This window comes from Perca flavescens, chromosome 16 (genome assembly GCF_004354835.1).
Source record: "Perca flavescens isolate YP-PL-M2 chromosome 16, PFLA_1.0, whole genome shotgun sequence".
Lineage (NCBI taxonomy): Eukaryota > Metazoa > Chordata > Actinopteri > Perciformes > Percidae > Perca > Perca flavescens.
In genome coordinates, this window is record NC_041346.1 from 3,169,423 (window position 1) to 3,195,502 (window position 26,080).

Below are 26,080 nucleotides of genomic sequence, written 5' to 3' on the forward strand. Positions count from 1 at the left end.
TATATATATATATATAAGTTTATTTATTTATTTTTATTTATTATTATTTCTTTATTTTTTTTGTGTGTGAATGTTGTCCATAGGCTAATAGATATATGTCCACACTCCTTACCAGTTGGGGGCGGTAATGCACCAAGTCGTTGTTTGCGAACCGCCAACAAACCCAAAAAGAAGTTGCCTGCGTCACATGTCTTGAATTCGTCACATGACTGTACCAGGGGGCAAACACAACAGGAAGAGGTTTCTCTTCGTTGTTATTGTTGTGTACATCTTATTACATTCAGAATATGACAGACAGCACACTGGACTTAAATTAAGTTGACCGTTCTCGCGGGTTGAAGGTTTTGTTTCACGGCGGCACGCGCTGTTGTCTTTTACCCCGAACTCCAGAACAAATTCTCCCAGTTGAAGATAATCTCGATTATTCACCGAGGTATGTAGACATTTAGACACGACTTAAGGCCTTTCTTGTATAAACGAAATCCACGTTGTTTCGGCGTACCTGTAACCTTTCAAGTATTATACAAATTCGTCAGAATACAAAAAAAGTATGACGAAATCGTTAGTTATGGTGGGGACGTTAACGTTGCACGTCGTTGTGGAAAATAGGAGCCAACGTCAACTGGAGCTTCTGGGACACCGATATCTTCGATTTATCAAATTTGGCGACGTTACCAATGTTTGCTGTTTGCTACACGTATTTATACGTGTCCAGTTTTATGATATTTTTGAATAGAGTTTGGCTTTGATGTTTTTAAGCAAATGCAGAGCGGAAGGAATCCAAACTAACGTGTCTGACTACAGAAACCGTTACGTTCAGATAGACAGCATTTTATTTGATGCTTACGTTACGCGTTTAACACATAGGTCTAGTTAAAAGTCGATATATAGCATACTGTACCTGGTATTACCATACCAGTGTTATACCCCTTCAGAAGCATTTAGATAGATAGATAGATAGATGTTGATACATAGCTAGATGTTGATAGATATGTTTGATGCATTTTAGGATTCACTGTTTAAAAACCGTGTTTTTATAGTAGGCTAATGCTGCAACCTGCCTTGTCAAAAAAAAATGAAGCCTTAAACCTGAGATATCTGCAGATTCCCTATGTTGATATATATTAATTAATATCAGGTTAGAAAAAGTTGAATTATAGCATACCTTAATTACTACTTTTCTACATATGTTTTCCCAAAACATCTAGATTTTTTCCACATGACCAAAAAATGTCGGAATCTCCCATCATATTAAGTCATTTCTATTGATAACATCCTAAAAGCCTACATTTCCTAAAACAGTGAAATCTGCCAATACAGAAATGCTTAGTTTCTATCCATGTTTTGAAACAAGAATAAGTAAGACAGGTCACTGCATTAGAATATGGAAACAAAATGAAGGATATACTTAAAATAAGTAATGATAACAAAACTGTACAAGCCCCCCCTCCTCCACGCAGTTGCTAGTAGCCAAGGAGGACACGGAGGATTAAAAAAAACACGATGCACTCTTCAGAAGAGGTCATTATCTTCACTCAAGTTTTTGCGTGGGAAAGTCGCCGGACGCCACAATCTTCTGAACATAGTCATACTGAGAAATCCAGAGAGAGTTGTGTGGAGCTGATAGTCTTCATTAGCTTTGTAGCAGCTCATTTGGTAATGGCTTGAATGTAACGGACGTTCATTAATATCAAAATATTACGCACTAAAGCGGTACAACAAGTCCGCCACCACTGGTAAACTTTGAAAACATCGTATTTTGTCCGGCTGCATGTAAACAGGAATATTAGTCATGTTTAAAGTTTATTGTTATTCTTATACTGTATTTTTTTCTATACTGTATTTTTTTATACCTCTTTATTTAAAGAGTGTTTTGTAAGCTGCTAAAATCTGCTGCTGGAAATCTAAATTCCTTGTGGGAGTCATCCCAAAAGGATCAATAAAGAGAAGTCTAAGTCTATGTAAACGTTGTCAACGTCACAGACATTTATATGTCAGAACAGTTTTAGCCGAAGGATTACACATGACTCAGACCAACGCTTGTACACGTTACAGAAGACTGTATTATGTTGTACCTTGGCAGGGTCGGAGGTCACCATGGGCTCGGCAGTCGAGAGGACAGACGAACACGTGAGAGAGTACCTGATGTACCGCGGCTTCACCAGCACCATGAAGCACCTGGACACCGAGATCAAAGCCGACAAGGAGAAAGGCTTCAGGGTACGACTGATGGAAACACGGACGGATCATTTGTCTGAAGAATTAGTTTAACCGTTGTTTTAGAGACCGACTCTTTTTCTTCTTCTTTTTTTTTTGTAAAGATACATTTTTTGGGCATTTCTGTATTTAATCATCAGGACAGGTTAGATGTGAAAGGGGAGAGAGAGGGGGAAGACATGCAGGAAATGGCCCCTGCTTCGAGGAATAATAGTGCATTCCATTTGCCTCGGTGCTCGGAAGCCGAAGCTGGGAGTCAACTGCGGTCCATTTACAAGTCAGATTTTCATTGTTTTCATCAGCTCTAGCCCGGTTAGCCTTTGGTAGCAATACCAGTAGATAACAACAGATTAGGCTGTTTTTGTGCATACAAACAGCGTAACAACACGTCCACAGATAGAAGATGGACAGGACTGTGTGTACGACTGATTTAGCGAGACAGAAATAAGACCGAAGTGCTTATACAGTAACTGTATGTTACTACAGCTTTCACCACTGTTGATGCACGGAGCAGCCATGTTGGATATTTAGCTCGGGGTACTCGGTGGTTGCTCGGAAATCCGAGTTCCAAGTAACTGGACCGCACTATAAACCTCTACACATGGGCGTGCGCTATACCAACTGAGCTACCTGGGCACCCAGAGACAGACTCTTTTAAAAAGGGATGACTTTCAGGTTTTTAAGATTAGATAGCTTTGGGCGCCTGGGTAGCTCACCTGGTAGAGCGCGCACCGATATATAGAGATTTACTCCTCGACCTCGGCCACAGGTTCGACTCCGCCCTGCGGCCCTTCACTGCATGTCATTCCCCTTTCATGTCTCCAGTTGTCCAATATAAATAAAGGCCGAAAAAGCCCAAAAAAAGAATCTTTAAAAAATAAAATAAAAAAAAAAATAGATAATGAAACGATAGCCTTTATTGTCATTGTACGTTACGGTTGGAAATCAGTAGATGCCTCGCAATACGATATCATCACAATACGATATTATCCAATTTTAAAAATATTGCAATATTCTGCGATATATTGCAATTTATTACCTTTTTCTCCAACTTCAAATTTTTCCCAATTTCAAATGATGTTTATAGTTTATCTCAAAAGATACATTTCTCTTTTTGTTCATCTCACTTCAATGTTATTGCTGCAAATGGGATTGTCAAAGCAGACACACACACACACACACACACTCTCCTATTGTACATTGTAACATACGATGACATTTGGTAGAGCTCTTCTGTTCAGTGAAAGGCAGTTAAAAACAAAAAAGACAACAAAAAAAGATAAGATTTAAGAATAAAAGAATAAATAGCCACAGGAGAGCGGGGCATTGATGAGATAAAGATGTCTTTAATCTCAAACTTCTTCCATCTGCAGGTGGATAAGATCATCGATCAGCTGCAGCACTTTGTCCTGAACTTTGACCTGTTTGGTCTGAAGGAGTACTGGCTCTACCTGGACAGACGTCTGTTCTGCAGACTGGAGGACGTTTACCGGTCCACGGTCAACAAACTGAGAACCAGCCTGTACAGATACTACGTCATCAACACCATCCAGGTAACACCCTGTAGGGCAGGGGGCTTCAACGTTTTTTAAGCCAAGGACCCCTTCTCTGAGAGAGAGAGAGAGAGACGGAGCAGGGACCCCTTACTACATGTTGTATAAAATCAAGTTGCATATTAAACTGGGCCTACAGTAATGTGTGGGGTGGCCTAAAGCCTTTATACATACCATACTTTAGTGCATAGAATACTAAGAGATTAAAATAATTGTTGGTATGATTTTATAAATCATGTTTTAATGTTAAAAATACATAATGGCACAGTGAATCCTTAGGATATACTTGATCTGTGGATGGCTAACTTACCTTTACCTATAAGTCAGTAAGCCTATCATCAGTATGTTTTTTTCACAAAAAGGGTGATTATATTTGCGAATAATATGTTAAGACATGTAAAAAAAAATTTTAAGATTATTTTTTGGGCTTTTCCGCGTTTAATTGATAGGACAGCTAGGTGAGAAAGGGGGGAGAGAGAGAGGGGGAAGACATGCAGGAAATCGTCACAGGTCGGACTCGAAGCCTGGACCTCTGCGTCGAGGCATAAGCCTCTCAGTATACGTGCGCCTGCTCTAACCACTGAACCAACCCGGCCACGACATTTACATTTTTGAAAAAATTTGCAAAGAAACTCCCTTCATCCATTTTGCCTGATAATGGTCTAATTACGAAACGTCGCCTATTGTCACATTTATTTTTTTGACGCACCTGTCTCATGTTATCTGGGCACCCCTTATGGAAGATCTCTATTGTAAAGATATTTAAAAAAAAAACACACACACTGTAAAAACAGTTCAGAATGTCTCTTCTGCTCCCATTTATCTGTCCTTTATTCCTTCTAGAAAGGAAACCTGGAGAAGACTCAGGAGTTTTTCCAGAAGCAGGCGTCGGAGCTGCAGAGTCAGGTCGAGTGGCGGGATTGGTTCATCCTGCCGTTTATCCCCACCCCCGAACAGAACCCGGCCTTCTCGCCGTACTTCTCCCGCCAGTGGTCTGACACCTTCCTGGTTTCACTGCACAACTTCCTGTCAGTGCTCTTCCAGTGCATGCATATCCTTTGGCTGAATCCTCAGCCGCAATGTTACAGGTTTGCAGTTTTAGTGATAAGTGATAGTGAAGAAGTTCTAACACATGGCCAAAAGTTTAAAGGGCACTACACTAGTGCACAGGGGCGATTCTAGGATCAGACCTTTAGGGGGGCTCAGCCCCCTAATGAGAATGTGACAGCCCCCTGCTAAATCAGTAATTTCATTAGCCGATAATCACTGAACGTCAGCTAATGTTTTTTGACACTATTAACACTACGATGGAACTAAACCTGACACTTTATAAGTCACAGTAATAACGACTAATTTGACACAATGTTCTAACATTCAGTAATTTCAGTGGCGGGAGTCTGGCACAAAGACCTCCGATTGGCCCAAATCTTTCTGTTAACCCTTTCCTTGACTGGGTTACAGGTGCATAGCATTAGCAACAGACACACAGGATATTAAACCTGTTTCAACCCCTTTGAACCTGTAATTATTTGTCCTCTGTCACTAACAGACAAGTTAGCAAACTCTAACTTGAAACACTAAATTTTAAAAGCTTCTCGCGGGCAGTTAAATACTTCCTTTTAGAACATCAGACCTGCTCTCACTAACGCTTTTTATTCCATTGTTGTGTATATTTGTGTATTGCACCTTCGGTGTAAATAGTCTATTTATATTGTCTTAACTGTCTTGTTGTATTGTTTTTGTCATGAACTCAACTCTGTTATGTCATTATAATTGTGGAGGACTACAGATGGAAAGTAGCATAATGCTAAATCTGGTGCAGCCATCTTTTTAATGTAACTGCACATTGTCCTGCTAAATAAACTAAACTAAAATTGACTTGGCTTGAGCCCCCCTAAAAAGGGTCTAAAATCGCCAATGCTGGTGCACTGTGTCTGGGTGTCATTTAAACTCTGGATTAGCTGGTTTCCAGTCCTTAACTGGTTGTCACCCCAGCCGGTCCTGCTGAGTTTTGATGCTGAAGTCCAGAAGATGACGATCCTGACAGAAGAGAACGAACAGCTCCGCCAGCTGGTGAGAATAAAATGACTGTTTTTTTTTTTTTTAAGGCTTGTTTTCCAAGTCCCAAAGATAAATGCATATTATACATGCTGCCTCCTGTTAACCCAGGCACGCACATGCCCAGCATATGTTCAGAGAATGTTCAGGAGTTATGCGGTTTGGGCGCATTAGTTTAAACAGAGATTAGTTCTTCTGGAATTAAGTTGTGCACAGAGTTCACTTTTGACTCAAAACTCTGCTTAAAAACTAAAACTAAACTTAGCAATGTAAATGTAGCCTCAGTGTGCGGGCATTCCTTTTTTCATGGATGGGACATTTGATCTCTCTTGTTAAATGGTTTTCTTTGGCTCAATGTTATTGGGGTATATTTTTTTCTTGTTGCTGTATCTAACCTGTGTGTCTTTTCTTATCTCGTCCAGCTTTTCGCCCTGCAGACAGAGAGTCGGGACCAGAGAGAGGGAGACGTGATGGTCCACCACAAGCTGCCGGTCTACGTCCAAAACATGGACCGTCTGGGAGACACTGAGCTGTGAGACACTAACACCTCTGTCTTTACTGATGACTGACTGCAACTAAGATGGCTGCCATCCTGTCAGGTTTTGTTTTTTATGTTCATTGTGTTGATTTAAAAGACAGTGGACAACAGTATGCGCTTAACCAAAGTTATTTATTGGACAAGGAGTCAATGCGTTTCTAACACGGCTGGTTCCACTGACCCAGAGGGGCTTTGCAATCCTTTGGGGCACCCAAGATGGCTGCCATGCTTTAAATGAAATGGAAGTATAATTTTTTGGATGTGTTACGCTACATTTACATCGCTACGTTTTAGTTTTTAAGGGGAATTTTGAGGCAAAAGCGATCTCCGTGCACACACGAGTGTTTTTAGCTCCAATAGAAAAACTAATCTCTGTTTAAAGTAACACGGCCAAACCGCACATCTCATCGACATTCTCGTAAACTGGGCATACACCGGGGTAAACAGGAGGCTGCGTGTATACTTTGCCCATTGCCGGTAGTTGCCATGGTAACGTTAGTAGCTTAGTCTCAGAATGAGACGTCATGACCCAATCAGGCGGTGAAACCTTGGCGTCAGTGTCTGTGTTGCCAAAGGTCTCCGTTTGCCGCCGTTGAGACGGCAACACAACCTCGGAGATACCAAACCAAAACGGGTCAGAAGAGTTTTCAAATGTCTCCGGTCTAGTGGCTCTGAAACGCAAGAGCAGTGTGATTGCAAGGTGTAAATGTAGCAAAAGATTTTAGTTTTTAAACCAAAATGTAGCAGTGTAAATGTAGCCTTGGAATCTCTGGATATCAACTGTTTAAAAGATATCAGATCAAAACAAAGTTCTGCTTGTATGTCAGTTTAATGCTTAAATGAAAAACTAAAACTGTATTACGCGCCGTTACAGATGGCAGCCATCTTCTCTCTAAATGGTCTTTCCATCCATTGCGGTTTTGTGTTTTTCACGCTGATGTTTTTTATTTATTAAAAAGCAAAAAATTGCCGGTGCAACACGGATGTCTTCTACTTGATGAATTGAAGTGAAGACATCCGTGAGTAGAAGACATCCGTGTTGCACCGGCAATTTTTTGCTTTTTATTCTGTTGTGTCCTGCCTTGGTTGCACCGGATTGTTGTGGTCTGCAGAAGCGCAGAGAACTCCCTCTTTTTTTGTTTTTTATTTATTGTTTCATTTCGTACCGCCAAACACAGGACAGACACATGAAATGTTTCTGGTGTTTGAACTTTAGCATGCTGGCTTGTTTAATTTTACCTCAGTGCATTGACTGACTGCATTTGTTTTACTGGTATTTAATTTTAAAAGTTTGGTTACACTTTACTTGCAGGTATCTACATAAGAGTGACATGACACTGTCATAAATGTTTATGACATAATGCTTCTTTTAGTAAGTGTCATTCGGTTTTTGTCACGACAAGTTATGGTTAGGGTTATGAAGTCCAGAGCCCAGTTCAGACCAAAGATTTGTGACGAGACGAGTTAAAACTTGCAACCAATTGCGGTTGCAACGTTCTGAAACCTGTGTGTTTACAACAATTTATCTAGACGGCACGGTGTATCGTCTCCATAGCAACACCTCTCTGTACTTCCGTTCTAACTTCCAGCTTTTATGGCTTCTTTGCGACTGGATATAATTTGTAGTGTCTTAAAACATGAATGAGGATAGAGATAGTGAGATACTTGCTACAGTTGCATTTCTAGTGATGAAACGGTAGAAATGTTTTATTCCTCTGGTTCACTGCTTGGTTCGCACCCCCCTCTCTTCATTTCCTCTCAAGCTCACCCTTCACAGCCTCTGTCCAAAACTCTGCCATTTCGACCAGCTGGTAGTTTGTAACCGACTTGACCAGCTGTGTTCGCTACGCGCTGATTGGCTGTTAAAACAGGTGACGTCTTTCATGTTCTAAAACCAGCAGTGGTGGGAGAAGTAGTCAGATCCTTTACTTAAGTAAAATACTAATACACCACGGTAAAAATACTCCTGCATTGAAAATGTTACTTCAGGAAAATGTACTTAACCCTTGTATTGTCCTTGGTGTCATGGGGACTTGGTTAGTTTATTTACATTTTGTATTAGCCTGTCCAAACGACCCCCACCATGCCGGTTGACGTGAAATGACGTCACATAGTACGCAAGGGTCACCGGGGGACCCAAAGCTCAACGCGAGGCCAATGCAAAAACGTCAAATAAACTGAACAGGTCCCAGGGACCCGAAGGACAACACAAGGGTTTTAAAGTATTAAAAGTAAAAGTACTCAATGCAGAAAAATCCTCACATTTTAGAAACTGGAAATGATCCAAACAGTTCTGTCAATCATCTAATGCCGACCTTACACCAAACGACTTTTCAAGTGATTTCACTGTCGCAGACTATTTTCCAATTTCGGAATAAAACCCTGAGAGTCTTGCTAAAGTTGGGCCAAACTCCCGTCGTCTCCATCGTTTGGTGTAATGTGGTCATAAAAGTCAGTCCCAGTCTTTTTCCTCGTCTTGACGTTCCGACAAAATCAAACAAAATCTTAACTTTGAAGTCTTGGTAGTGAAGTTAAATCACGTGAACATTGTCAACAACCAATGGGTGCGCTCCCTTCAGCACCAAACAGGAAGCAGCAACAGCTAGAGCCAGTGGTGTTTATGGTTGCTATGGCACTAAGGAGGGAAAGTTTCCAATTTTCCACCCTTCTGAAGCGTGTCATCCAACAGTTGTTTTACCGGCGGATAAACGCGGACCTCCGGGTACTGGAGACATTCATCTGCATGTACGGTAGAACAGGAAAATCTGCAAACTTTCCCTAAAGTTACCAGCTAACGCTAGTGGTAGCTAGCTAGCTTGGTTACATTTTTCAAAACAAATCTAGTTGTAGTCTTGCAATGTGTGACCCTGCAAGATCCCCAGTCTTTACATATAATGACAATCTTTAACGTTAGACGTGAGATGATTGTCTTTTTTAATGTGAGATGGTGTCAGACTGTAGTCTGTTCAAAGTCTGTTCAGAGTCTTCTAGTTTATGGTAGGCATAAGTGTTAATCGGCTAATCATTTTAGCTGTACTTGTAGGCCTATATATTGTTGGGTAGTTTGATTTATAATAAAACATTGTATTTCCTAAATTACATGTGCTTTGTTTGCCAAATTCTTAATTTGTAAAGTAACTAGTAACTAAAGCGGTCAGATGAATGTAGTGGAGTAAACAGTACAATATTTCTCTCTGAAATGTAGTGGAGTAGAAGTAGAAAGTGGCATGAAAAGAAAAGACTCAGGTAAAGTACAAGTACCTGATATTTGTACTTATGTTCAGTACTTGAGTAAATGCACTTAGTTACATTCCAACACTGAAAACCAGCTACTGGGGACTTGACAAGCTGAGTCGCAGCGACACCATCAGAGGGCTTGAGTCGAGCTGAGACGGGACAGTTTACACTGCTGCAATGTTTTAAAATGGTTTTGTCTTGTTGCAACTTTTTGGTTTGAACTGGGCTTAATATGTCAATTGTACACATTGTAACCCTTTGCTGAATTTTAGAACATAACATGGCCGACCTCCTGCTAAATGAAGCGTGCTAATGAAGTACAGAGTATGATTTGCGTTATGAGATTTATCTCTGATTTCTCAGGATGAAGTAAATATTTTTAGAAGAAATTCTGAGTAATGATAGAGATGTCAGATGTGTGAGACTAAAATAAGAATTCTGATTCAGTTTTAAGAATTTCTTAAAGTTACGTCATTTCTAATGGTTTTGTTGTTAATCATCTTCCCTAGAAACGGCGGTATTATGAGAGGAATGTGATGAGGAGGGAGGAATGTGAGGAAGTTTTAGTTTTTTTCAGAGTGAAGTTGTAACAAGTTGTCCTTCAGAAACCTTGTATATCTTCATCACTTTAAAAGAACTTTGAGGCACTTTAAAAAGACAAAACTGCGGAATTATTTTCTGTTTATTCATATAAAATATATATTTAAAAAACTTTTTAACTAACTTATTGTTAATGATACAGTATTTAAACTGTTTTACACTGTGTGCTGTGATGCAGTTGATGTTGACAAATAAACAATTCAAGTGATGAATTGTTGTTTTTTTTGTCCGTACGATACATTTTTTGTATTTTCCCTCACATGCTGACTGAAGACAAATAAAGTACATTTCAAAAAAAGAATTCTTTTGGGCATTTTAGGCCTTTAATTCCACAGGACAGATAAATACATGAAAGGGGAGAGAGAGGGGGAATGACATACAGCAAAGGGCCGCAGCTCGGAGTCGAACCCGCGGCCGCTGCGTAGAGGAGCAATACATCTATAAATGTGCGCCTGCTCTACAAACTGAGCTAACCCGGCAACAATAGTACGGTTTTAAAAATGTTGGTATGCCAGTAGATAAATAGTAAAGAAGTGATTTAAAGGCACAGTACGGTAGTGATTTGGAGAGCCTTAGTACCTCAGACAGGTCATTCCAGAGCCGAGGAGTCCTGACACCAAAGGCAACATGCTCCTATTGTCAGAAATCAGGTTTTAGTCTTGAATCTAGTCACAGGAACAGCCTGCAGGTTTGTGTCTGAGTCTGAGGACCTCAGGCTGTTGAGGGTAGATCAACTCTGAGATATATTCTGAAGACCGGTCAAAGAGTGCAGTAAAATTAAACTTAAAATTGCACCCTTGGAAAATCAAAACTGGTCCAATCTTGAAGATATTTCTCAAACAGAACAGACAGATACAGAGCAGCTGTGCAAGCCATAGCAGCCACTTTGTACAACAAAATGTCAGCTCCACTGAACTTTGACCCCAAATACGCTGAGCCCACAACACGTGTCCAATGAGATTCATGCCTTAGCAGGAGGTAGGCGTTATGAGGGTTAAAATGTTAGTGTGGACAAAAATGATTAAGAGGTTAAATTTGAATTGTTAACCCGCTGATTATACCAGGACTTTACTAGAGCGGACAAGGATGCAAGAATAAAAATAATATTAAGATTGTATACATTTCAGTGTAGCATTGTTTTCTGCGCTTCATTCTATCCAACTATTCGCTCTTGCGCATTTGATCTGAAACATCCTAACTGGAAGCCAATATAGCATTCTGTATCGGTTATAGGGCCCTATCTTGCACTCAGCGCAATTGCCTTTGTACACCGACGCATTTATCATTCCTATTTTGCACCCGACGCACAGACGCACGTCGGTAAATTAGGGAATGTATTTGCGCTGCAGGGGGCAGTTCAGTGAAAAGAGGAGGCGTGTTCCGGCTCAAACGCACCCTGGTACTATTTTGCAGTTTCAGAAAACAATTCCGCCACTGACCAGGAAAAACCTGGTCTAAAGTCAGTGGTGCTAGTCTAAAGTCAGTGGTGCTAGTCTAAAGTCAGTGGTGCTAGTCTAAAGTCAGTGGTGCTAGTCTAAAGTCAGTAGCGCGTTATTCAGATGCTATTTTAGGGGCGCATGCTTGGCCATAATGTAGCGTGTGCACAACGTGCATACACTTCTCTCATCTAAACGGACGCAGCAGTTCCCATTTTTGCAAACCATACATAAATACAAAGAAAAATATTACTGAAAATGCGCATCAGGTGTTTGGATAGATCAGGAGGCACTTTACAGTATGTTCCTCAAAACGTTGCAGCATTCTTTGTGGCTTGTTGTGTTTTACACAACATTTCCATGAATCATGGATGTGTTGACATAAATGAGGAAATATTAGAGACGTGATGTTGAACTACAGTGGGATTGGACACTCCGGCAGAATCTGGTCCGGGAGTAATGTGCGATGTGCTCCTGGTGGAGCGGTTGGATGGAGATGGAGTGGGGGAGGAGGAAGGAGCAGGTGGTGCGTTTGGAGGCCCATGCTCCATGGCTGCAGCAATCCTCTCCAGACTTGAGGAGATGCGCCCGAGAGGAGCAGCAACATCGCCACCCGGCCAAGACGGGAATGTATTACTTTGGCGCATCCCGTTCAGCTCCCGCTGGCGTGCGCCAGGCAAATCCGCCGTTATAATAGCAATCCGCCATGGAACAAGCGCGCCTGCTCTTAAAGGGAATGAGAGATGACGCTCTGATTGGTTATTTTCACGTTACACCCAAACCACACCTAGCTACTTCAGACCAACTCATTCTAGATTTGCGTCGGGCGCAAAAGTCATTTATCTCGCCGTTATAATAGCAACAGCGCCCGAGATACGCCCACAAAGCTACTTGCGTTTTGCGTTTCATACTTGCGTTTCAGATCGTTAAAATAGGGCCCATAGACTCTTTTTGGAAGACCTGAGACTAATGTATTGCAGTATCTGATCCTACCCTGTGTATGGTAGAAAGAATAGCATCCTTAGGATCAACCCCTATATAGAATTTGGTGCCATCTGCATAGCAATTAAACAAATAATATGCTCGTAAATTATGACCACTAGTGGTAACATTTACAGGCTATTTTTTCAAAGAAGCCTTCATAGCATCCTAAGAAATCATGACTGCAAATGTTTCTCAGAAGACATAAGAAGAAAAGTCACAAAGTGCTTTTTCTTTCCGCAGCAGTGACCTTAAACATACATGTGTAACATACACAACATATGTAATATTGTAATAAGCAGATAATCACAACGTGTATTTTCCACTTGAAGTACATAAAAGCAACTCACAGCTTAGCATGCAACTGCATCAAACATGCAGCTCTTAGTTCAGATAAATGATATTTGGCAGTATTAAAACTGTGATCTGGACACCAGCTTCTGTTGAACAAGACTAAAAGAAACTAGATGGCCCAACAACGTGAGGTTCCATGTGTCACAGTACTTGGCTGAATGCATTTCAAAGTTTGCACTATTGTCGTCCACTGTTTAGGCTGCAATAAGACTAGGCGTCCCTACAGCTAGCCAAGCAATTCCATGAGGCTGTAATGTTAATTGTTAAGAAGGTTACAAACTGTTAGATAAACCAAAGTATTGAACAACCCTAAATGTTGACCTGCTGGTGGCACTAGTTAAAACAATCAAGATAGACAGTTGGCTTCATGTACCAACCGACATTGTCTTTCCTAGGGCCGCACAGCTAGCTTAGCTAAAACAACTGTTTATGTGTTTGCTTTGTCATCATGGCTTTTCAACCCACTACGAAAAATCTCATCTGCTTTGCTGATCATCTTCGTTCTCATCTTTTTGTGCTTTTGGGTTGGCTGTTATCTTTGAACTGATTCACGCTTATTACTGCTGTAATATAATGCATAGCGCTGGGTTGAGCTTTTTTCTCTAATCTCAACCAAACTCGTTTACTGTATCCTCTGACAGCATCCCTGGCAACAGTAGGGTAAAGGTTTTTGTCAGTGCAAACATTACTTTTTCTGTTGCTGCTTCCTGTGGCCATAGTCAGCAACTTCAGCCACTGCTAATTCCTCTGTGCGTTAAAATATGTCACCTGTTACCTGTTAGTCCTGTTGTATGTAAAACCACCGCTGGGCTTCGTCACAGGTTCATAGCTTCATGCACAAATTTGCACCATTGACCAATAGCAAACTGTTGACCGAACTGACCTTTGCTAACTTGAAGAGCTACAATGACTGACTAGCACTAGCATGTTTCTGGCTGGCTAGTGTGTTGGATATTAGCTTTCCAGCTACAGCAGGTAAGCAATAACATCATTAGGTAAGTTTCCGTCCACCTGGTTTTAATGTGCGTGGTAACAGGTGGACTTAAATGCCAGAAATAAAATAAAAATGCTCTGGGTTGTTTTTATTTCATTAAACCAATCACAATCGTCTTGGGCGGTGCTAAGCTCTGGACGCAGCGACGGTGGCTCTGCAAAATAGTCTCAGGAAGGAACTTGTTCTGTAGGAACATTTGCGCCCTGATAAAAGAAAACGTCACTAACGATATTAAATGCAGTTAACTTTTCACACAATACAGTAACTTGAGACATTTAAATTAGTTGGATACATGGTTAAACGATTTACCAGTCCATACTTTGTCCACAGCAATCCTGCCACAATCGGTCCCAAAACGTCCCAGTTAGAGAGATAAAGGTGCTCTAAGCGATGTCACGTGTTTTTTTAGACTACAACATTTTTTTGTCACATACAGCAAACATCTCCTCACTATCCGCGAGCTGCCTGTCCCCTGAACACACTGTAAAAAACTGCGGCCTCTGTAAACAGCCCAGGGTCCACACACGCCAACAAAAACAATATGTGCCAACCTGCACCAAAAAGCATACACAAACAGTGTTCCAGCGTTCCAGCCAATAACTGACAAGAAGGATTTGGGGGTGGAGGTTGGGGGGATTAGTGCACGGAAGCACGGAAGGGAGGGGTATGGGATGAGGAGGAGGTATGGGCGAGCTAGTCTCGTTTTCTTTGAAAATACATCGAACATCAACAAGAAGTAACGTCACCCAACATCGCTTAGAGCACCTTTTAATGCCGTAAACATGTTCTTTATAAATCTTTACAATCATTCCCTGAAAGAACCAAGCAGGCCTGCCTTGTTGCATGATCCAAATTTTCTTCAAAACTTGCCTTTTTTAAGCGTGCAGCTTGCTTGCTCGAAGTTTGTTGTTTTTTCCTGAAGCGAACATCACTGGACATCACCGCAATTATCCTGGAAACGTACCGTCGTTCCAGATTACCACTGAAGCCTCAACCTCTAGGTAGTAAAAATAGCAGCAGACCAAAACAGCAGATTTGTATGGAGCAATGAGGAGACTATAACCTTTCTCACATTAATATATGAAACAAACAGAAATGCCATATTTCCATCATGTTTTATACATCGTTTGCCATCGTTTGAGGTTTGACCGGCAAAGTTGTGTCATCTTGTTGCAGCCTCTACTTCTGCAAAGATTTAATGTTTCCTGACTGGAGAATCAGCTCCACCAGCTGTTTATGCCAACTCCTTATGTTCACATAACAGCAGTGGATGGAACGTGTATTCATTCGGAATTTCTTTTGCCAATTTTCTGGAAATTTGGTCAAAATTGTCGCTATATTTGAATGGAAACCTAGCTAATGGCGAGGCAAATGCACAACATGTGGTCTTTATCCTAAAATGTAGGCAATAGTAAAACAAAAGCAAATGTACCATATAAAGTCTGCATCAATGACACACATGGAGCCTGATATTTAATGATGTTCAAGTCATCTTAGGATACTATAGGAAAATGAGAGGACATGTTAATGGATAGAACTGGGCCATGTTTTTTTTCTGCTCTTACCAGTAAATCTCTGCATGCTCTTAAATCCTAACAAAATTACAGCGTGGATTAATTTTTTTACTCATTCAGTGCCTTCAACTTTGTTGTTAAACTTTGTCCGTTTTTGCTCTCTCCCCTCGCCCTCTTAGGGACTTGGTGTCGAGCCAGCGCCCTGTCAGCACCACCACCACTTCTTCCAGAAACTTCTTCTCTACATTCCTGCCGCAGGGCAAACGCACTCCGGGTAAAGGGCCTCAGGTCACCACCGGGTCCTCGCCAAGCCAGTTAGCAGTGGGCAGGAAGGACCCACCAACCAACCCGGTAAGAGTGGGGCATGTTTTCAAAAGATTAAAATCTCAGCGGGATTGATTGGAGATATTGAAAATGACCATCCGTTCATTATCGATCATTCAGAGGCATGGAACTCTAAACCCAAACTGACCATCTCTCATCGGCTATCCTGATCTTAAAATCTCAGTCTATCACACTATCAACAAAGCCAGGCTTTAAAACGTCTCTTCGGAGACCTGTAGGGAGCAACACAGGTGTTCCAGTTATGCTCCAAGTTATAGCTGTAATCTCTGGTGGTTCCCAACATTATGAGTGGCTGATAGATTTCTGACCTGAGATCCTCTTCTGTATCTAAAAGTAATTTGTCTTTTCTAGCCTGCAAAGTGCAAAGAGGCGGTCCAAGCTAAGGAGGTGAAGCCAGTTTCCAGTCAGGCATCAACCAGTGAACCTGCAAGCTCCCAGTCCCAACAGTTAACAAACCAGTCAACAAACCAGCCGTCACATCCCAGACACAAGAGAATTCAGGAACATGAGAAAGAGAGGAAGGAGCTTTTCTCTAAACCACCATCACAGGTACCCTAAGGGCGGGACTGGGGGAAGTTTGGCATTCAAACTGTAATCACAGCAGTTTGGTGCACTTTTACAAAATCAGCTTTCTTTGTTCAGTCAGTTTTTATTAAAGGAATAGTTTAACTCTTTGGGAAAATAAGTGTGCTTTCTTGCCAGGCAGAAGATGATATTGCTGTCATGTCTGTACGCTAAGTATGTAACTAGAACCAGGAAGTGCTTAGCTTAGCTTAGCATTAAGACTGGAAGCAGGAGGAAACCGCTACCCTTGCTCTCTCCAAAGTTTTAAAATGCACCTGCCAACACCTCTGAACTGCACCAATTAACAACTTCTATATTTTTTGTTTAACTTGTACACAAACAGAAACGTAAAATGAAAAATTGGGGTTTTGACAGGTAGTGGAACTAATTGTGGGCGAGCAAGCAATCCTACGAATACATTCCCTTGAATAAACTGTTTTAACTTATTGTCTGATTGTGACAGAACTAGCCAGCTAGCAAATTGGTTATTAGTTAGAGGTAGAAAGCCAGCTAGTTGGGCGAACAGTTTTGGCTGAAAAGTGCCAGCATGTTACCAGCTAGCTGGCATGCTACCGGCTAACAACTGTAGCACCTTCACCTAACCCGTAGGCAGTCACTCGCACGCCAAGTTTCCAGCACCGACACCGCAGTCTGAGGACAAACAAATACATGTTTGGTTACAAAGAAATGTATGTAGGTCCTCCCTTGCTAGTCAGTGAGGATAACCATACAGTAGCACATTGGCTTTAATATTAACACATAGCACTGGTAGAAATAACTTCTCTCATTGACCAGGATGAAAGAGCTGCTAATGCTGGTTGATTGATGTTAACATTACTGTAGCTAGCTAGCTAGCCTAGCAAAAAAGTCAGATGACTGCTAACTTTATAACAACATTGTGTAACTGTAATTCAATGCTGCAACAAAGACTACATGATGCCTTTTAAAAGCAACATGCAAACAAATGATGAACATTGACTTAAATACTAGCTTGTTTAAGTGACAGTATAGCTGTGTTGGAATTCTCCGCGGTTAATTTTGTTCACTATATAGTCCACTATAAAATACCCACAATGCACAGATAATTTGAGTGTACATAAGATGCACCCTACATTTTGCTCTCGTATACCACAATGCAACGCAGTCGTGTTTTCCCGCAGGTGAAGAAGAAGCAGAAGCACCCGCGGAAACTAAAAAGAAAAATGGAGCGGGATTTCGTTTCTAAACAGTGGAAATGTAACTTGCAACTCATATACAACATTTTACTATTATCCTGAGTGAACGGTTTGTTTCAGGGATGTATTAGAAGTGATGCCCGCCTCCGTCACACACATAACTGGCGCATCTACTGACGCAACGATACTTTCTGTAAGAGTCTGAAATCCGGTTTGGTCGTTCCCTCTTTAGTTCACTATTTAATAAACACTATATAGAGAATAGTGAGTGAGTGAATGAGGGAACGGTTTCGAACACAGCTTATGTGAGCACACAGCCAGACCCACTGAGCAGCAGATATGCCAAGTTTAATTTATATGGACTCTGAATGGGCCGAGCGGAATGGATTTGAGGAAGCAGCAGCGTGGAAGTCGAGGCTGTAGCCGAAACCCAGAATGGAGTTTAATTTATTAGGGCATTCCTCAAGTGGGAAGGATTTGACTGACGCCACTCTGAAAAGCGAGCAGACAAATGCGATTAGAGAATTTACTTAGGCATGATCAGCTGTTCCATTCAAATGAACTGCATTATGTGTGAAGTATAGCTTTCGGGGACTGGAAGTTGATTCCATTTACACTGACAACATGATTCCACATGTATTCTTTTAGACACCAGAGAAGAAGGGGGAGGCAGGAGAGGTAGAGCCTCTGGGCGAGGCCTCCAGCGATTCTCTCGACTCCCGCTCAAACAGCAGGAGCGGAGGAGGAGCAGCGGAGGGAGGAGGTCTTTCAGTGGAACAGCCTTTCATCAAACTCAGCCAGGAGGAATACGGAGAACACCACTCCTCCATCATGCACTGCAGGTCTGCCTTCCAAACCCTTCCAGTTTGGTTTAAGTGACCCCACCCCTTCCTACTCACAGGATCTCACACATCTGTGAGCCTGCTTGGTTTCTGAACAAAGTAACACCATCTGAAGAAATTAAGATTTTAACCACAGGTGGACCTGACTGGCTTTTAAAGTCACATAAAAGATAAATCTCGCATTGCCAGACCTTCTCCACAGCGCTGCGGAGGAGGGTCTGTCAACACAGGATTCCAGGATAGAAAAAAAAAAAGTGCTCTGGTTTATTGGCATTTCTTTTAACCAATCTTAAAAAGTCAAGAATTTCAAAAGCAAAATTTTAGGCCTTAAGTTTTAAATTCCCTGAAGTATTGTGTTCTATATATGTCTTAAATAATTTTAAACAGGTCTTAATTTTCCTACGTCCATGCAACACTACCTCTAATGTTCTTTTTTTATTTATTCTGTGGTGTTGTAGTTCTTTCTTTCTCTAGTCCAAATATAATTTTGCTTTATTATGACTACAAATGAGACCAACATGCCACTACATTGCAGCCAATCAGCTTCCGTGTCATTGGAGCGAGTCTCTTTCAGATTGTACCACAGACATAAAACAGATGTTATTCTTCGGCCTTGGCGAAGTGCAAGTTTAGCGATACTTGGCTTAACAAAACAGAATTTAGGGCTCAGTTGATGTTGTGATAAAGGTCTTAAAAAGTCTTAAATTTGACTTGATGAAACCTGCAGAAACTCCGTGGGCGGCGCTAAGTGCCGGACAGAGCAACAGTGCCTCTGCAAAATAGCCTCGGGAAAGAACTTGTTTTGGTGGAACGTGTACGATCTGAGGAGCAGATAAACATAATCCTCATAAATCCACGGAGTTTGGAATGCCAACACAAAGAAAGAGGAAGGTGAGGGACATCCGGCGGAATTTCCGGCGGCACCGGAGCAATCCCGGAAGTGGAACGTCGTCGATGTAGACAACCTAAAAGATAATAACAAAACCGAAAACACTCATTCTTCTCTCTTTCTTGCATTTCTCCTTCTTCCAGGGTCGACTGTTCTGGTCGCCGGGTTGCCAGTTTGGACGTAGATGGAGTCATCAAGGTAAATCTGCATCATTTATCTTTTGGGGTTGTACAAACATCCCCTAGTAAACAAAAAAACAGTTGGTTATAGAGCATTCTCCGACCGTGTCCCTCATCTTTGGAATGGCCTCCCACTACATAATAAAGAAGCATACTCAGTTGACATTTTTAAATTTATATTGAAACCCCACCTCTACTCATTATACTACAGCCAACCATTACACACCATCCTTTTTGCGTCCTTCACAAAAAAAACTTTTTCACTTATTGTTTTATGTTGCTGGTTTTGTATTGTTTATTATTACTGTTTTAATGCTGTTCAATTGTTTTCTTGCTGTCTGTTATTTCTGTGTTCCTTGTAATTGTAAAGTGCACTGAGACCACGTTTAATGGTGATGTTACACTTTAAATACAATTTGATTGATTGATTTTCCTCAGGTGTGGTCATTCAACCCCATCATGCAGACCAAAGCAACCATCATGTCCAAGTCTCCTCTGCTGTCTCTGGAGTGGGCCACCAAACCAGACAGACTGGTACGAAAAACAAACGGACATAAGCTGAGTACAGTGACACTAGTCTCGCATTGCCAGACCTTCCTCCACAGCGCTGCGGAGGAGGGTCTGGCTAGTCCAAACAGCATTCCGGGATATAGTAGGTTATAGTAAAGGTTAGCATCTCAGGTTAATGTATGTAGGTCAATGAAAGGGCCCTCTAAGTAACAAAAACTCTGTGTGTGTGTGTGTGGTCAGTTGTTACTAGGCAGCGGTGTTGGCACAGTGCGGCTGTATGATACGGACGCCAAGAAGAATCTTTATGAGATGAACATCGATGAAACTCATCCACGGTAAACCTGCTCTGTCCACGATACAGAATTTAATTTTTTTAATTTATTTATTTATAAGTGAGTGAGTTAAACTGGTTTAAATTCCGTTGACAACTGATGATGATGATGCTATATGTAAATGTATGTGTACCAAGACATTGGACTAAACACCAAAGGTTTGCTGTTTTAGGGGGAGTTTAGTCTTGCATTGCCAGACCTTCCCCCACAGAGCTGCGGAGGAGGGATCCCATTCTGGGATGGGAGAAAAATGGGCTCTGGTTTGTTGGCATTTCTTTAAACCAATCACAATCGGTACGGTGGCTATGCAAAATAGTCTCAGGAAGGAACTTGTTTTGGTGGAACGTGCATTTAGGGAGGCGAGCTTTGGAATGAAAATGGCTGTCGAGTTTGAGAATTTTACTCAATAAAAAGATAAATATAATTTGTAGTCGGTCTAGCTTGGAGGATGTTTCCCAAATCGACCAGAGTTTAGGATTCCAACTCTAAGAAAATGGAAGGTGAGGGACATCCGGCTGATAATGAGGGACATTTGGTGGAACCCTCAGGCGGCACCGGAACAATCCCGTAAATGGAACTTTGTCGATAAAGACTAGGGGGAGTTAAATGCTGGAACATTTACTTGACCAAATAGACTAAATCTGAGACTTGGAGTATTGCATTTTGTCAAGTAGCGATGAATAATGCTTGTTGTTTAAGTACACATTGTGATAGTAATATGTCCCTCCACTGTCTCCCAGGATCTTGTCTTTAGCCTGCAGTCCCAGTGGTTCGTCGTTTGTCTGCTCAGCTGCTGCTCGATCCGGAAATGTCGACTCTGCACCTCGACTCCCGATACCGGTGTCTGGACAGCTGCTTCTCTGGGACACCAAGACTGTCAAACAACAGGTAAAAAACAAGCTAGTTCAGGAATAGTTTTGTAGCTAATGGACTGTTTCAAAAATGATTTAAAAACAGATGGGAAACATGTTTTTCAAACTTGGGAACGTTCAAGTCATCAGACAAATCATGATAGTTGTAAAATTGGTCAAGTGAGGGTTTGAACTAATTGCATTGACTATGTAGATCCATTACATTTAGGTTAATTTACTGTGAATGACGGACTTTGGCTGATGTGAAGCATCCGTGTTTGTTTGCGTTTTCAGCCATCACCATATTATTTAGCGCCAAGAAATATCTGAAGAGTTTTCAGAAAACATTTTTGTCATAATATACAACTTGGATGTTGACAAGAAAGTTATTTACAAGTCACACAATCATTAATGCTATTATGTAAGCATGCTCACAGCTGCCATGTAAACACATTTGTTTGCTTGCCACTATCATGCTAATATGCTAACATTGAGTATGTAACAATCAGCTCTATGGTAATGTTTAGCATGTAATGTTTATGCACGCTAACATGATCAACGTTACACGGTAACACTAATACCTGCATGTGTACCCTAATGTTATTAGGACCAATGATTTGTATGTTTAGCATACAGTACCTGGCTTTGTGGAAGACTTAGGTAGGCGTATTCGGTTGGGGGATTTAGGTGCCATTCCTCAAGAAAATGTGACGTTTTTCAATAATAATTGAATAACATTTTGTGTCTAAGTGTTTTTTTGCATCTCATTGTAGTCGTGTTTTATCGCTTTTTGGTCATTTTTGTTTTCTTTGGGGGTGTGGTCTTTGTAGTCAGTTTGTGTCCCTTTGTGGTAGTTTTGCATCTCTTTTTTCACATCATTTTGGCCCGTTCTTATCACCATATCTGTGTCTAAAACGTTGGAAAAGCTAGAGATCATAAATAAATAACACTCAAAAAGCTTAAAGATAAAACTTAAGCAAAAGAATGTAAATGGACTGTATTTATAAAATGCTTTTCTAGTGTTAACGACTACTCAAAGCGCCTTTACATAGTACAGGAACCTTTCACACACTGTGGCCGAAGCTGCCACTTGCTCATCACATAAACACTCACACGCCTTTACGCTCCGGGGCAACTTGGGGTGCCCAAGGACACTTCAACATGGGACTGCAGGGCCAGGGATCGAACCCCCTGATTGGCAGGCGACCGCTCTACCACTGAGCCACAGCTGCACCGTGAAGGTCCAACTACAATCATCTAAAGAAAGAAAAAATCTTTTCGTTAGTTTTAGTACATTCATTTAGCTTTGGTGCTGCCTAAAACAGGTCGGGTGCTGCGCCTAAACCTTATAATAGCAGGGAAAACCCTGCATAAGGTTAAGTGTATTTAATTCCTGTGACTGTAGTATAATCAGTGTGCTTTCTGTCTCTCAGCTCCAGTTCTCTTTAGAACCTGAACCAGTAGCCATTAACTGCACAGCCTTCAACCACAATGGAAACCTGCTGGTGACCGGAGCTGCTGACGGAGTCATCAGACTGTTTGGTCAGTGTTTATCAGGAATACAACTGATGATTATTTTCATTGTAGATGAATTATTGAATCATTATTTTCCTCTGCCGACTATTTACGATCACTCTCAGAAATGATGACAGATAGCTTCAAGAGCTCAAAGTGACTAGCAGTCAACAATCTGATTCTATAATAGTTAATTGATTACATTCTTATCTAACAAATCTATATCTCTTTGAAACTGCAAATGTGTTTAATACATGTCTAATATCTTTCAAATATATTTCTCTTGTGTTGTTCTTTCACATAACTAAGACTTTAAAAGTGTATAAAAAAAATAGGCTAAGTTAAATTATTTCAAGGGACATTAATGATGAGGGGGTCCCCAGTATATATCTTGTGCTGTTGTCAGGTTGTATGTGGAAAGATTGTGGAGTAGCTCAACTAATGGGATCAATCTTTAATGAAAAGATTTAAATTATGATATAAAAAAATATATATATATCAGTTGTAGTGCCTGAACACTACATGTTGCAGTTATGTAACAGTGTGCGTAAACTAGTTAGCAAGTGAGCACAGAAGTATAAACAGGTAAGAGTCACAGATACAAGTATATGAATAAATAAATAAAATAAGTAGCTGAAAGTATTGCATGAGAGGCTAAAATGGTTAGTTAAAAGTACTGACTAAACAGTTGAAATAGTTAGCTAAAAGTAGACTAAACAGTTGAAATAGTTAGCTAAAAGTAGACTAAACCGTTGAAATAGTTAGCTAAAAGTAGACTAAACCGTTGAAATAGTTAGCTAAAAGTAGACTAAACCGTTGAAATAGTTAGCTAAAAGTAGACTAAACCGTTGAAATAGTTAGCTAAAAGTAGACTAAACCGTTGAAATAGTTGGCTAAATGTATTGACTAAACAGTTGAAATAGATAAATGCACTGACTAAATAGTTGAAATAGTTATAGTAATGGAACAATGGTTAGGATTAGAAACATTCAGCTTCACTTTAAGTTGTAGTAGTAGTAGTAACTAACCAAACCAACCTAAATAAATACAGTTCAACAAGTATGAAAATAATTAACAATATCCGCTTTTATATAATGAATAGTGTTGTACATTTGGTAAATATATAGGGAATTGATGAAGGTGTATGTAAGTTCATTTAACAGGGCTGTGGGGTACCTCAGACCCTAAAGTTTGGGAACCATTGCTGTAAGCGGTCCTTGGCTGAAAATGATTGCAAACATCTGCATTTAACAGCACATTGTGCAGTACAGTACATTAATGTGTAGCTACATTCAGTTGTTGTGTGTAAACCTAGTTCTACTTTTTTTGATTTTGGAGTACTTTCTGTAGCATTTACATATGAATCACACAGTACTCTGAATTCTCTGCTGTAGATATGCAGCGGTACGAGAGCGCTATGAGCTGGAGAGCTCACGACGGGGAAGTTTATAGTGTAGAGTTCAGCTACGATGAAAACACCGTCTTCAGCATCGGAGAAGATGGCAAGGTGTGTGTTTATTTTGTAGAAAACCTATCATGATAACAGAATTTCTACAGATCATAATAATGTCTTTTAAATCTTGGACTTTAAAAAACATCTTACAGAGCAAGTTTCATGTCTGGAACTGCCACAACAGTTATGAGTATACTGTGTGTGTGTGTGTGTGTGTGTGTGTGTGTGTGTGTGTGTGTGTGTGTGTGTGTGTGCGTGTGCGTGTGCGTGTGCGTGTGCGTGTGCGTGTGCGTGCGCGTGTGCGTGCGTGCGTGCGTGCGTGCGTGCGTGCGTAGTTCATCCAGTGGAACATCCATCGGTGTGGGGTGAAGCAGTCGGATCAGGTTTTACCTCAGGACGCCACCGGGCCCTTCGTCCTGTCAGGATACAGCGGATACAAACAGGTAGTTAGTGTTTCCATGGAAACAGGTTTACTTTACAGATAGCAATAGCTTTTTATGTTTGTTTATTTTTCATCATTTACTTCTCTTTTACTAAAGCACTAGCCAAGCAGAATTATATCACAGTTTTTAATAAATAAGGTCACAGGAAAACAAATGTTGCTGATGAAATATTAGGTCAAAGAATGAAACCAATCAAATAAAATGAAGGCAATGACGCATTGATGTCTCAACTTGCGAATGAACTCTTGTTCAGGTTCAGGTTCCTCGAGGTCGACTCTTTGCCTTCGACTCTGAAGGCCAACACATCCTGACCTGTTCCAGCACCGGGGGACTCATATACAGAGTAAATCCACCTTCATTAGACAAGATACATCCTTATTTACCCTGAGGGAAATTGCTGTGCAGCAGTTGCAATTCATCATCGTTTGTGCAAATCTTGTTCACACTCAAGTGTTCTGAACAAACTCTAAATTATCGTGAATATATTTTTTTCAGCTTCTTATATGGCTCTTTTAAAATGTGTATTTTATTTTGTATGATTTTGATTTTATTTCAGCTTTTTTTTTAAATAAGTAAGATGAACATAAGTAATTGTAAATAGTTATTGTAAAGTTTTTACTGGTTAAACCAACATGAACATTTTAATTTTAATTACTTTTTTTGTGTGTTTTGTTTTCCCTTGCTGAATCAAAATGAATATTTTCTTTTAAACTGTTTTATATTTAGATTTTATATAACATGTCTCCTTTTCACCTCCCTCTCTTCCCAGTTGACCAATGGGGAGCCGGCTCTGGAGAGCGTACTGTCACTGGGTGGGCACAAAGCGCCAGTGGTGACAGTTGATTGGTGCTCGGCGGTGGACTGTGGCACCTGCCTGACCGCTTCCATGGACGGGAAGATTAAACTGAGCACGCTCCTGGCGCAGAAGTCCTGAGTGATGACCTGATACACTTGAGGGGGGTCACAGGGTTTATGATAAACTGATACACTTTGTCACTGATGGAGATTATTCCATAATCTGATAAATACAGGATATCATCTGTTTCATGATGTGAAAACTCACCAACCTGTTATTAATTCATATTAACATTAAAATCCCACTGAAAGTTCAATCTGAGGGCAGGTTTCTTTCTGAAAGCTACATCCAATAATTTTTCTATGGCCGCTATATGGGACAATAGTACTACAATAAAACCCTGACACCTTATAAGGTTGTTGTGGCTAACTAGTTAGCAAAGCGCTGTGACTATAAAAATCACAACATGTAAATAGGAAAATGTTGGCATTATTTTGTCACTTATTGGGAGCGGTAGGCTAGATGGAGCCGGTTACCTCCAGGATCTGTGCTAAGCTAGGCTAGATGGAGCCGGTAACCTCCAGGATCTGTGCTAAGCTAGGCTAGATGGAGCTGGTAACCTCCAGGATCTGTGCTAAGCTAGGCTAGCGGTGGGTGCGTCAGACAGAGTTACGACACACACAGAGATGAGAAGGGTATGCATG

The 26,080-nt window shown here is 40.9% G+C and overlaps 1 protein-coding gene across 1 annotated transcript; it reads left to right on the top strand.

Annotated features, from left to right (window-relative positions):
• Window positions 1-181: 181 nt before the first annotated feature.
• Window positions 182-25,692, top strand: wdr91 (WD repeat domain 91). Its single transcript, XM_028601603.1, has 18 exons — window positions 182-433; window positions 2,084-2,220; window positions 3,591-3,770; window positions 4,614-4,821; window positions 5,761-5,843; window positions 6,251-6,360; window positions 15,662-15,833; window positions 16,179-16,376; window positions 18,215-18,408; window positions 19,441-19,495; window positions 19,915-20,010; window positions 20,227-20,321; window positions 21,059-21,206; window positions 22,603-22,711; window positions 24,079-24,191; window positions 24,473-24,580; window positions 24,834-24,923; window positions 25,350-25,692. The coding sequence occupies exons 2-18, from the start codon at window positions 2,098-2,100 to the stop codon at window positions 25,512-25,514; spliced, it is 2,247 nt and encodes a 748-aa protein (XP_028457404.1). The 5' UTR covers window positions 182-433; window positions 2,084-2,097; the 3' UTR covers window positions 25,515-25,692.
• The last annotated feature ends 388 nt before the right edge of the window (window positions 25,693-26,080 follow it).

What these genes read in the sequence shown, in the direction of transcription:
- wdr91 (XM_028601603.1), top strand. Translation starts at nt 2,098, where the DNA reads ATGGGCTCGGCAGTCGAGAGGACAGACGAACACGTGAGAGAGTACCTG. An exon ending in AGTGCTCTTCCAGTGCATGC is followed by an intron (nt 4,822 to 5,760) that starts ATATCCTTTGGC and finishes ACTGGTTGTCAC; the next exon opens with CCCAGCCGGTCCTGCTGAGT. An exon ending in TCTCTAAACCACCATCACAG is followed by an intron (nt 16,377 to 18,214) that starts GTACCCTAAGGG and finishes GTATTCTTTTAG; the next exon opens with ACACCAGAGAAGAAGGGGGA.